Source organism: Brachyistius frenatus, unplaced genomic scaffold (assembly GCF_029030835.1).
Source record: "Brachyistius frenatus isolate BFR_SWC_R1_liver_20210118 unplaced genomic scaffold, ASM2903083v1 Contig_238, whole genome shotgun sequence".
Taxonomy (NCBI): domain Eukaryota; kingdom Metazoa; phylum Chordata; class Actinopteri; family Embiotocidae; genus Brachyistius; species Brachyistius frenatus.
The window spans coordinates 511,940-525,000 of NW_027210837.1; the positions used below are offsets into that span (position 1 = coordinate 511,940).

The following is a 13,061-nucleotide window of genomic DNA, read 5'->3' on the forward strand; positions in this document are numbered from 1 at the left end:
GTGACGTTGTGGTTTCCGTGAGAGACAGGTGTCCTCAGGTGAAACCTTCTGAAGGTGTCTAGAGGACGTCTGGACGGGGACGAGACTTTACAACCCGGAGGACTGATGATGACTATCTGTACAGGACCATTTTTAAATCAAAAATTAAAACAACGACTAAATATGGACACTCATATAATTTTTTTAGATGGCCTATTTTATATTTGTTTAGATATTTTATTGACAATTAAACAAAATATGAATATTTTCACATTTTAAGAATAATTTTGAGCTTTTATTAGTTTTCATGTCAAACACTTTTGGACATTGTATTAATATTTTAAAATAGTTTAGAATGGTTTTGTTATTTTATAGATTTTTACAAAGGTGTTTTCTGAATAACATTTATCAATATTTTCAGATTATATAGCCTATATTTGGGGATGTTTTATGAAGCTTTAGATGTACTAGGCTAGTAATCATTTTTGGACAGCGCATTCATATTTTCCAGATATTTTATTACCAAAGATTTTCAGGTCCATCTCGTTGATTTGTTGTTGTAACGCAGTATTTTTACTGTGTGGTTGTTTGTACTTTTACTTCAATAAAATACCTGAGTGCTTTATTCACCACTGAGAGGAGGACTACCAAAATAAAAGCCTGTATCAGATCTGTGCGCCTGAGAGACTGAACTCGGGTAAAAGAACCTTCCACGACGGGAACGCGCCCAGTGAATCCACAGACACGCGGGAACGCGCCCAGCTGACAGACATCAACAGCCGTGGACCCGTCCGCGCGGCACTTGTTTCCTTAGCAACACGTCTCCGTCTCATTCACACGTTTGTAGTCGTCCTCAGGAGGCTCCTCCCCCCTCACTTCACCTGTCCAGGTGCCTCTTCTGGTTTCTAAGTGCGTTTTGCGGCTCCAGTCAGCTGAGGCGGAAGTGAAGGCAGCAGAGAGCCTCGCGCAGCTCACCTGTCTGCAGTGAAACAACCAGAGAAGAAGCACGAAGGAGAAGAAAAGTAAGTGAAAGAGCCTTAAACACGCGAAGAAGAGTGTTCTCTGTCTGTTCTGCTGCTTCCGGTCTCCACGTTCTCCTCTCTGGGTTCTACCTGTTCTCAGTTCTCCATTACAGCACAAACAGCCGAGTTTCCTGCTCTCAGTAAAGATGTTAGCTCAGTCTGCGTTTCCCAACATGGGGCTCAGGGCCCTTCGAGGGGTCACCAAGATGGGAGAGGAAACAAGAAAAATAAACAAAAGATAACCAAATATTTATTTACAGAGGAAGTAGTGTATGCAAGAGTAAACACAAACAAATATTTGACTTTATTTGTTTTATAAATCTGAAATATCAGTATTTATTTGACATTTTTATGATATTTGTTGGGAATGTTTTGGCCATTTTTTATGAACATGTTCTGCACATTTTGGGACGAAATAATATCTTTAGAACATTTTCTGAAACGTTATCAACAGTTTTTTTCTAATATTTCAGACGTTTCATGGTTATTTTATTGTTCAGACAATTTTTTATATAATTATCTGACATTTTCAGACGTGTGAGGAAGTTCTGGTGATCTTTTATTTGTTCGTCATCTTCGAATGTATTCTTCTTGGTGGAGGTGTTGTCTTTTATTTTGAAGTTCTGTCGCCTTGCAGAGCTTCCTGTCACATGGAAGACGCTCTACGGACCTTTAAAGGTGCATCTTGTCAGTTCCAGTTCTCGATGTGGAATGTGGTTCGTTGACGGTTGAATAATCTGAATGCTCATTTACAGTTTGTCTAAACAAAATGTGGAAATATTACTCAATGGATTACAAATGGTTGTTGCCACGACAACAGTCCTCCTGCAGCGAATCTCTTGGCAGCTCGTTAGTGTTAACGAGATCTCATTAGCTCTTAATTAGTTCTGATTGAGTTTGGGCTCTGAGACCTGTGATTGGTTAATTAGTCATTTTGCAGTTAATTGGCCGGAGGTAAAAATAGTGAGCCATCGTCATGGCAACAGAGGTGACCGCTGGGTCGGTTTATTTTGTGAGTGAAATTAATGAGAAGTAATTAAAGTAGTTTAATGAATGAGCTCGTCATCTCAGGCAGAACCTCATCAAGGACCGGTAGAACCCCATTATTCATGTCCAGAATGCCCCGACAGGACGTAAAGAACTGCTTAAAAGCCTGAAAGACCACCAGAACCTCCTCAAAGAATCCAGGAACCTCCTCACAGAACAATAAGTTCTCTGCGGGAGCGCTGAAGCCCTCGACCGCACACATCTGGGTTAGGACGTCATTTACGTTCAAATTTTTGTTGTGATCAGATTAGAGTCGTAGAACCGGAAGTGGAGGTCAGAGGTCAGAGGTCAGCGCTGTGTTGCGCTGCCGGCCGTGGATGTGGACGTTGCGTTGAGGCTGCAGCGCGTCGTTGTGTCACGCGTCAGGAATGCGCTGCTGTCGGCATGTCGGCCGACTGGTCGCTGCTCTCCGGCTGCAGGTTCAGGAGCTGCAGGACAGAATCTGAGCGCGCTCAGAGCACGTTAGGTCGTCTGACAAACCTGTGGAGGGAAATCTGATCGTTACTTTAACTCAAAATCTTCTGGTTTTAGTTCCTTCAATTTGAGGATTTGCTGTTTTATAACAAATTGAATAAATTAAATTGAAGACGCAACCGTGACAAAGAAACAAACAATTAATCAAGACTCTTGAATCTTTTCAGCCTTTTTAAAGCATTTTTCTTTTCATGAACTAAACCAATAATTAACTGGAGCATTGATCAATCAATAAAATCAGCTGTCAGTTATCAGGATAAATTCTCTTTTTAAAGGCGAGCTCTCACAGTCGCAGCTTTTCGGAGGTTTCTTTTGCCGCAGATGGAGATCAGATGGAGATCAGATGGAGATCAGATGGAGATCAGACGGAGATCAGATGGAGATCAGACGGAGATCAGATGGAGATCAGACGGAGATCAGACGGAGATCAGACGGAGATCAGACGGAGATCAGATGGAGATCAGATGGAGATCAGATGGAGATCAGACGGAGATCAGATGGAGATCAGATGGAGATCAGACAGAGATCAGACGGAGATCAGATGGAGATCAGATGGAGATCAGATGGAGATCAGATGGAGATCAGACGGAGATCAGACAGAGATCAGACGGAGATCAGACGGAGATCAGACGGAGATCAGACGGAGATCAGACGGAGATCAGACGGAGATCAGACGGAGATCAGATGGAGATCAGATGGATTCAGGTGAACGAGGAGCTCATTGTGACTTCGATGCCTCTGACCAGTCGTGTAACTTGCGTGTTCGCAGTGAATAACCCGATTCCGTCCAACCTGAAGTCCGAGGCCAAGAAAGCCGCCAAGATCCTGAGAGACTTCACCGAAATCTCCAACCGGAACGGACCCGACAAACTCATCCCCGGTAAACTCCGCCCGGCCGTTCAGCGCGTTGTTTTTACATGCGTGCGTACTGACGTGTGTTTTGCGTGTGTTGCAGCTCATGTGATCGCGAAGGCCGAAGGTCTGGCCATCATCTCCGTCATCAAGGCCGGCTTCATGATCACAGCCAGAGGAGGCAGCGGCGTCGTCATCGCCAGGCTGGCCGACAGACGTAAGACCTCCAGCTGTCTCTAAAATACGGAGGTTTCTCTCTGGACTTCTGCACAGGCCGGTTCAGAGGCAGCGTCCAGCTCTCCTGGTGTCACGTCGTCTTTGGTTTTGTTCAGTCCTGAAGTGTCGCAACTTTTTGTGTCTTTTTGCATGTTGTTGTTTTGCGTCTTGTTGTCTCTTCCTGTTTTGTCTTGGTGTCATGTCCTCGTCCTCGTGCCGTCTTTGTGTTTTGTTCTCGTCGAGACGTGTGTTTAGTCTTCTGTTGTCGGAGTTCGTTGTCTTCTGCAGATTGACTGTCTGTTTTTTGTTTTTGTTGTTTTGTGACATTTTGTGTTGCCGTGTAAAAGATTTCCGAAGGTCACGCGGACCGAACCGAGCTGCTTCCGCCGCCGCCGGACTTCCTCGCCGCGCTTTCCTTGGTTTCACGGATTTTCACATTCAGGAAGCGGTTTACAACATCTGGAATCACTGGCGCCAATATTAACCCAAGTCACGTCTTCCGGTCCATCTGTCATGAGCGTGAATAAAGACGTCTGAGAGCTTAAAGAAACAGCAGCATCAATCGCACGTTGTTCACCGCGTGTGTTTGTGTGCTCAGGCTGGTCGGCACCTTCGGCCATCGGTATCGCCGGGCTGGGTGGAGGCTTCGAGATCGGGGTGGAGGTGAGTCCTCATCTTTCTTGTTTTTACTTCATCAGATAGAATCGACTCGTCCCGGAGGAGAATTTCTGGAACTTAATAAATAACAGGGATGAGTTTGAGTGCAGCTCGTCGCAGCAGCTGATCGTGAGATGTTTTGAGTAGCGGCGGATGTGTTGGTCCCCTCAGGTGTCCGACCTGGTGATCATCCTGAACCAGCGCAGAGCTATCGAGGCCTTCACCAAGGGCGGGAACCTGACGCTTGGCGGGAACTGCACCGTCGCCGTGGGACCCATGGGCAGGTGAGCTCCACCTGTCTGCCTTTTAATTGCCTCGAATATTTACTGTCGATCTAAATTACAGCTTAGGTCGTCATGTTTTAATCCGCCTCCAGATTTACGAGGTGTTCGATGACAGTTTGTGTTTTGAGGTCCGGAGCTGAAGAAGGATTCTATCTGCGGCGCTATCAGCTGTGATTTACTCTGCGGGCTGTGATTTACGACCGGCAGGTTAAATTTAGAATAAAGAGGTTGTTCCAGGGCAGTTCGACAGGTTTTTAGGACGCGTGTGATGGCAGGTGTGTGATGGCAGGTGTGTGGGCGTGGCCAGGAAAATGCTGACATCAGCAGCAGTCAACACCTCTTCATCAAACACCTGCAGACGGACTGAAAAACGAGCGCCTTGATCTGAACTGTTTTTGGACTAAATGGTCCAAACAAAGTTCATTTGTGAATGAAAAGTTAATAAATAAAAGCCACATGATACATATTTACTCAAAGATTATACAGACGGCCACAAACAGGACTGTGTTTCAGAAACGGAAATAAAGGAAAGCAAAGACGGCCTGAAACTAAAAACTGAGGAACAGAAGACATTTCTTTGGTGAAAAAAGTGTCCATGAGCCCATTTTATGATTGCTCTGTGGTAGTTTTGTCTCTTTGTGGTAGTTTTGTCTCTTTGTGGTTGTTTTGTCTCTTTGTGGTAGTTTTGTCTCTTTTTGTGGTTGTTTTGTCTCTTTGTGGTAGTTTTGTCTCTTTTTGTGGTAGTTTTGTCTCTTTGTGGTTGTTTTGTCTCTTTGTGGTAGTTTTGTCTCTTTGTGGTAGTTTTGTCTCTTTTTGTGGTAGTTTTGTCTCTTTGTGGTAGTTTTGTCTCTTTGTGGTAGTTTTGTCTCTTTTTGTGGTAGTTTTGTCTCTTTGTGGTAGTTTTGTCTCTTTTTGTGGTAGTTTTGCCTCTTTTTGTGGTAGTTTTGTCTCTTTTTGTGGTAGTTTTGTCTCTGTGGTAGTTTTGTCTCTTTGTGGTTGTTTTGTCTCTTTGTGGTAGTTTTGTCTCGTTGTGGTAGTTTTGTCTCTTTTTGTGGTAGTTTTGTCTCTTTGTGGTAGTTTTGTCTCTTTTTGTGGTAGTTTTGTCTCTGTGGTAGTTTTGTCTCTTTGTGGTTGTTTTGTCTCTTTGTGGTAGTTTTGTCTCTTTGTGGTAGTTTTGTCTCTTTTTGTGGTAGTTTTGTCTCTTTGTGGTAGTTTTGCCTCTTTTTGTGGTAGTTTTGTCTCTGTGGTAGTTTTGTCTCTTTGTGGTTGTTTTGTCTCTTTGTGGTAGTTTTGTCTCGTTGTGGTAGTTTTGTCTCTGTGGTTGTTTTGTCTCGTTGTGGTAGTTTTGTCTCGTGGTTGTCCCCCCGTCATGTTAAAGTGAACTGTGTCCATCAGGAACGTGGAGGCTGACGTGGCTCTGCGCAGCACGGCGGCGGTCTTCACCTACTGCAGGTCCAGAGGTTTGTTTGCTGGGATTTCTCTGGAGGGTTCTTACCTGATCGAACGCAAAGAAACCAACCGCAAGTACGAACAAAACGCCGAGCGCCGTCCTGCCGCTGCGTGTCTGAACTCGCGCTGTCGTCGTCTTTAATCGAGGATTTCATCCGCAGGTTTTACTCCCGGGACATCCGAGCGTCGGGCATTTTGAACGGTGATGTGGAGCCTCCGCCGGAGTGCTACAACCTCTACCACGTCCTGGACGTCTACACCGAGGCCTACACCGCCGACTGGATGAGCAAGAACATGCGTGCCAAGGTGCCGTTTACTAACCAGCAGCTTCAATGCTGCTCCTGCTACGTACTGAGATGTGAGGCTCGTTTCGCTGAGAGGACGATGACGTTCTCATTACATTCATAAACCGTTAGAAACCATTTCAAAAAGATGCTTTTCCCAACCGTAGAACCTGCCTGAGAATCTGTCTGGTTTTAGTTTTCCTTCTGTACCAAACTGATCCGGTGATACGTGTCTGAACATCCATGATGCTCTGCAGACAGGAGCTGCTCGCTGAGCATTCGGCACGCTTCATATTACAGAACGTAAAGGGCTGGACTTGTAGCGCAGGTGTAACGGTGACAACGTCACACTGAAATACAGTAATTAGGGTGGTTTTAATGTGACGTTTATCCTGTGAATGTTTGTGTGTCTGCAGTCGTCTGGTCCTCCATCCAGACCTCCAGCTCCGCCCCAGCAGAAAGCACCAATCAGCTTCCAGCAGCCAGCGGCCAACGCAGGTAAACCTGAAACACCGCTGTTTGTTTGTTTGTTTGTGGGTTTGTTTGTGGGTTTGTTTGTGGTGTAAATAGTGAGTAATTGTGTGTGTGTGCGCGCACAGGAGCAGGGAAAAAAAACGTTCTGTACCCGAGCATCTCCGTCTACAAACATGAAACCTCAGGTGAGTTTCACCTCTTAGCTCCTCCTCTCCTTCACTTTCTCCTCGTCCCCTTCACCGTCTCCTTGTGTCCTTTCCCTCCGTCTGTCCTTGCGAGGACATCTCTCTCTGAAGGCTGTTGGAGGGTTCAGATGTGGTTTTTAGGGTCCAGGTTAGAATCCAGTTTTGGGACTCCGTGATGCAAGTCAACCAGGGTCCTCACAACGATAGAAGAACCAGCCTGTGTGTGTACTCGGGTCTGTCATTAACCCGCAACCTTGATGAAGCCGTTTGGTATCATCACACGGACTCGTTAATAATCCCGCTGCTATGTTGTGGAGACAGAGATCCGTTTACACAGCGTCACCGTGGCAACCCCACTTCCTGTCGGGACCAAAAATTTCCTGAAGCAAATCATTTAAGTACTTTGATTAAAGTTGGAGTGAGTCAGTGTGATGTCCTCTGAAGTGACAGAGAAAGTTTATTTGTAATCTGCTTTGAGGCTGCAGCTCCCTCTAGTGGTCACCGCGCTGACCTGCAACCGCACACTGCATTTATTTTAACCTCCTGGTTTAAACACCAGGAAATGAAATGTTTTAAAATATCAGGATAAAAGGAAAGACTCCACTTCAGCCCAAAAATTATAAACAAGAAGGAATAAAGAGTCTGATTACACTATTTGCATATAAATAAACAATTTAAGTGTAATCACACTTTTAATTATTACATACATTTATAGTCGTAATTATTTCACCATTTCTTCCACCAAAGGTTAAAAGGTTTGTAAATGTAATATTATTTTTATAATATATTTTTTTTACCTTTCTATGTTAGGTACCCCAAGATGGTTTAAGTTGGGATTCAGTGCGACTTAATTACGTTATTGAATGATATAAAAGCAAATAATTAAGTTGGATTATTAGTAGTCTGTTAATAAATGTGACCATAAGACTGTTAAACTCTTTAAACTTCTGCATTAACTTTTAAATAGTTGGCTTTTATTTTATTTTTCCCTTCACCTTTTGAAAAACAGAGTATTTAAAACTCTTTTTATTTTCTTTGTATTATTTGAAAATGATTGTTTGCTGTTTTGTTTCTGTTTCAGGTCAGTTCGCCTCCAGAAACTCTCAGAGCTACGGTAACGTTTAAACTTGACATTTTACATAATAGGTGAAGAAAAACTCATTTAACTAAAAGCTAAATATGTTCACTGTTAAAATCAAGACTCGCTTTGAATTGTTTTGAAAATACCAGATCCAACTTGAAGTAATTTTTAAATGAAATCATTTATGGTTTTATTTCACATTTGATGTCATCACTTTCTAAATGACTAAAATATTCTGAAATATTTGTGTGAAAATCTTTTAGTTGGTCTTTTCATGTTTTTTTTTATAGTTGCAGGTATTTGGGGATAACATTTTCCTCAAAAGAATTGTCAACAAACTAGTTAATACTTGATCTTTTTTTCTCTCTTAAGGTGGAGGATCGTCAGTAGGCGGTGCCAGTGGGCAGCTGGTCGTCACGGCGGCCCACCCCTTCACGGGGCAGCAGCCCGGCGATCTGAGCTTTACCCCCGGCGACCGGATCACCATCATCACCAAGACCGAGTCCCAGTATGACTGGTGGGAGGGGCAACTGGACGACGGGCGGGTCGGGATCTTCCCTGCCAACTTCGTCACGTACTGACGCTGCCCCCTGGTGGTCTGACAGAGGAAGTGCAAGAGAACAAACTCTGAAGGTTTTTGTTACACAATATTTCTCTAAATTTCTTAATCTTATTAAGCAAAAATAACACATTTTTCCCAAAATAAATATTCGTAAAATTAACTCAAATTAATATTTATATAAATAAATTAGAATTTATAGACAAATTTATAGATTATTTTGATATATAAGTATGGATATAGTTTTGATTTTAAAATTACATTAATATTTCTGTAACTTTTTGGCCTTAAATTTATTATGTGGGGGTTTTGGAACTTTTGTTTGATAAAACACAACATTTGATTTTATTTTACATGCATCTAAAGATTATAGATAAATTATTCAACATTTCATCTTTAGGCATGGAGACAAGTTAGTTGAGATTTTAGACTCCTGTAGCTCGTGAGCATAAAATGGGGGCAATCTTTTCTAATATTTTTAGGAATTATAATATAGTGAGGGACAAAAACTTTCGTGGACCTGTTAAGAGTTAAAAAAACAACAAAAAAAACAAAAAACAACAACCACACATTAAAAACATCATAGAATTTTCATTAAAAAGTGTTTTGTTATGTTTTTTTTGTTTTTTTTAGATATATGTTTAAAAAAAAAACTGAAGTTACCTTAAAATGTAAAACTTTTCTTTGATGAAATCTTCTGATTTCAGTGCTGGAAAGTCTCATGATCCGACAGTTAAAATATAAAAACGATGAAAATCAATAATGATCATTTTTGACAGGATTGTCGAAATCAAACTTTTCAGTGTTGAGTTCAGGCGTCTTTGGAAGGAAGATTATTTACAGTTTATTATTATTGTGGAGGTGATGATGGTGATGGGCACCCCTTTACTGCTTTTTCTCTTCAAAATAAAACTCAGAAAATAGGGCCTTTTTATTTCTGCACCAAAATAAAACTGCACTCCACTGAAATGTTTTAAACTCAAGCCGTTTACACAGCAGATGAAGGTAGGCGGGGGAATTTAACTTGAATATGTGGAAGTATTTATTATTTTTTCACTGTGCGCTCATGTTTAACAGCATTTAAAGCTTCAGTCCTGGAATCTGTTACCGTTTACAGCTTTAAATGTCAAGACATGGATGGGTGAATTATTTGTATAAATGCTTTTCTCTGTTTACTTTGTGTCATGATGATTTTTTTTTTAACATGGCAGCAGGACTACTCTGTCGTTTAGTTTGATTAAAATATCTGTGGTGTTTTGGGAATGTACGGAGACCATGAATATATCAAATTTATAAACGTTTTGCTGATTTTTTTATTTTAATTTTTTTATGTAGATTTTTGGCAAAGAAATGCTTTAAAAACTCAAAACAGTTAAAAATGTCAATTTGAACTGTTGATACTTGAACTAAATCAAACATAAACTCGATCACAGTTGAGCACAGGGTTAAAAAAAAACTAATCATCAAATTAATGCCCAAATACTTTCTAATTAAATTAAAAATTTAATTATTTTACAGTTAAATTTCACTAAAATGACATGAAAACACATCTACATTTTGATTTAATTTATTACAAACTGATTTATCTCGGAAAGACAACAATAACAAAGTCTTTTAAAAAAGGACCATTTTAAGGCTGCAGTTCCATGTTTGTCCTGCAGGGGGACCTGAAACAGGGAATGAAGTCAGACCTGACCCAAACTAAAAGTCAACATGTTCACTTTAATGCGTCTGCATGTATCATGTATGTATTTACTTTTCTTTGCGTTTTTAAGTGTCATCATGAAAACTTGTTCCACCGCTGAGTCTGAATGATGACCGCGTGGAAAAAAAACTATTTCAATTAATTAATTTTCACAGTGATAAAAATGGAAAGAAAACAATGACTTGAGGAAAAAAAATTCTTTTAAAGTCTGCAAACAAATCATGAGACCTCAATGAAGTAAAAATCTGAAATGAACTCGCTCACTCTTTTTTTGTTTGTATGTCTCTTCAATCAGAGCAGTAATTAAAGCTGTTCGCTGCACTTGAAACAAACTGTGCTCACATCAGTCCTGTTTGAGTGTGCGTGTCGTCTTTCTCTGCAGGGAGGATCTCTCCTTTCCTGGTTTGGCTGCTCACCAAAGTCCTGAAACACACACACACACACACACACACACACACACACACAATAACACACACACACACACACACACAATAACACACACCATTAATCAAGACTCTCTACAGCTGCCAACGTGTTCGAGTCCCTAATTTTCTTTCTGGCAAAGATTTTAAACAAAATAAAATAAATGTCAAGATTTCAATATTGTAGAAAAACGTTGAAGAAACCGTCCCACAAGATTTCACAAGTTTTCCGAAGTTGAATGTGTGTCTCAGACGGGGCCTTCAAAGTCTTAAAAAGGTACATTTCAACCTTAAATCAATTGTTTTTTTCTGGTCGACATGTTGGGAAGTAGAAAAACAGTCTGTGTTCCTCCGGCTGGAGCCGACTCAGAAAACACTTCTTATATCTGTGTACATTTATAGAAACAGCCAGTTCATATTTACTAATTACTTCAGCTATAGGTTGACTGGACAACGCTGATTAGTTGATAATATACCAAAGTCATCAACTATTTTAGCTTATTTGTGAGGATTTATGTTCTATAATGGTAAATTTAAATATGTTGTCAGCTGTTCAGTTTTTTTTAAAGACAAACAATTGATTGTTTAATTGAGAAAATGAATGTATTATTAATTAATTGTAAAAATGGATGTGGAAGACTTAAATTACCTTCAAAGGTTGAGCTTTGACTAACGATTAAATTATCACAGTATTTGCTGAATATGTCTGATTGACTGTTTCAGCTCGAGCTGGTTTGAAAAACCCTTTTTGGTTTTGTCCTCAGGTCGGCTGCTGTTCTCACCGTGTCCTCCAGGGGGCGCCGAAGGCGGGCGGGCGGGGCCGGGGCTGCCTTTCGCAGTCCTCCACCGAGTCGGGGAGAGGGACGCCGCTGGTCTCCGGCAGCAACAGGCACAAACCGCAGCCCACGATCGGTCCGCTGCTGTACACCACCATCGCAGCCAATGAGATGGCTCCGTTGGGGTTGGGCGGGACGAGCGTGTTCATCAGGCATCCGATCCGAAAACACAGGTTGACCAGCGACACGCAGCGCTGCCTGCAGTAGAAAGAGGTCATTGATCGCCTGCCGGTTACCTGTGTGAAGGTGTGCGGTGTCGTACCGGACCACGGTGGGGAACAGCTCGATGCTGTACAGCGTAGAGATGAAGATGGCGGCCAGGATGCAGAGTTTCCCCAACAGAGCCAGACTCATCACCAGCACCGGAGCACCTGCTCACACAGCACATTCATCCCCGGTCACTCATCCGTAACCAGCTCAGAGCCAGCTGAGCGTACAGGGACATTCAACCCGTGAAGGACACGGCTCGTGTTCGGGAAATCATTTGTGGACGTTTTTTGCAAAGTTGTAGAAGCGTGCTGATATTTGAAGTTTCTAAATCATAAACTTGGAATCAACATCTTAACATGCAGGCTCACGTCATTTCAAAATAATTTGAACTGCTAATGTCATTAAATCTGTGACAATACGCTTCAAGGCGTTCCTGAAATATCACGTTGACAAGAACGGGAGGAAAAGGTCAACTCTGTGACCTTTGACCCCCAAAATGAAATCACTTCATCTTTGTGAACGTTTGTGTCAAATCTGAATAAACGAGTTCAAGAGTTCACCAGAACGGACGACGCTGAAACAGCCTGTGTTTGTAGTTTCAGTCTGTTAGTGTCGTAACATTTACAAACGATATCAATATTTGAGGCTGCTGGTTGTTTTTATCTTCTGAATGTCACATTATTACAGAATGCTAACGTCAACATGTTAACACTTTTATGTTGCTCAGTTTTTGAGGGAACCTCTGAACGGGACTCCCTCTGCTCACCGTTGTATCTGGACGACAACAGAGCCAAGAAGCAGGACACTCCACTCAGGAACAGAGCGAGTATGCTGATTGGCCGGCGTCCCAGGCGAACCAATGGGATGAGCAAGCAGGGAGCTTCCGATAGGCCGGAGAAGAACTGGGCGCAGTAAACGCCGACGCCGAACGAGCCGATGTTCATACAAATCCCAAAGTACGTGAGCGCCGACACGGCACTGAGGACGACAAACAGCCTCCGATCAGAAGAAGTTCCCTTCGGGGCGACCTGACGCATCACATTCACAAGAATGGGTCAGACATGAGCTCACCGTGACCTTTGACCCCCAAAATTGAGTCAGTTCAACCTTGAGTCCAAGTGAGCGTTTGTGCCAAATTTGAAGCAATTTCCTTCATTTTTGAGAAGTTGAGAATAAAAAGGATGACGTCAGGTGACCAGCAGAGATCGAGGCGGTCGTCCAGCCTTCGCCGGTGATCAGTTATTGATTACAGCTTTGTTCATTTCATTCAACCTGGAAGACTTCTGACCTTATTCACCAAATGTTCCCGTTTAGTTGTGAAAGTG

The 13,061-nt window shown here is 42.2% G+C and overlaps 2 protein-coding genes across 2 annotated transcripts in view; one reads left to right on the plus strand and one right to left on the minus strand.

Moving 5' to 3' along the window:
- The first annotated feature begins 916 nt into the window (after positions 1-916).
- On the plus strand, positions 917-9,738 carry sh3yl1 (SH3 and SYLF domain containing 1). The gene is made up of 11 exons (XM_069720319.1): positions 917-1,001; positions 3,292-3,402; positions 3,478-3,591; positions 4,189-4,253; positions 4,419-4,531; positions 5,927-6,055; positions 6,142-6,286; positions 6,681-6,762; positions 6,864-6,923; positions 8,005-8,037; positions 8,377-9,738. Coding segments are annotated over exons 1-11 (1,062 nt in total). The 5' UTR covers positions 917-1,000; the 3' UTR covers positions 8,586-9,738.
- Positions 8,514-13,061, minus strand: part of LOC138633850 (solute carrier family 22 member 13) — an 8,881-nt gene continuing 4,333 nt past the window's right edge. The window contains exons 7-11 of the mRNA XM_069720318.1: positions 12,503-12,714; positions 11,789-11,897; positions 11,473-11,724; positions 10,611-10,691; positions 8,514-8,602 (exon numbers count right to left, since the gene is read on the minus strand). Coding sequence (XP_069576419.1) covers positions 8,575-8,602; positions 10,611-10,691; positions 11,473-11,724; positions 11,789-11,897; positions 12,503-12,714 — 682 coding nt within the window. The 3' untranslated portion in view covers positions 8,514-8,574. The remainder of the gene's footprint in view (positions 8,603-10,610; positions 10,692-11,472; positions 11,725-11,788; positions 11,898-12,502; positions 12,715-13,061) is intronic.

Bases quoted from the DNA above. Each gene is read 5' to 3' on its own strand.
- sh3yl1 (XM_069720319.1), top strand. The intron at 3,403-3,477 runs GTAAACTCCGCC...CGTGTGTTGCAG, and splicing joins ACCCGACAAACTCATCCCCG to CTCATGTGATCGCGAAGGCC. The intron at 8,038-8,376 runs GTAACGTTTAAA...TTCTCTCTTAAG, and splicing joins CAGAAACTCTCAGAGCTACG to GTGGAGGATCGTCAGTAGGC.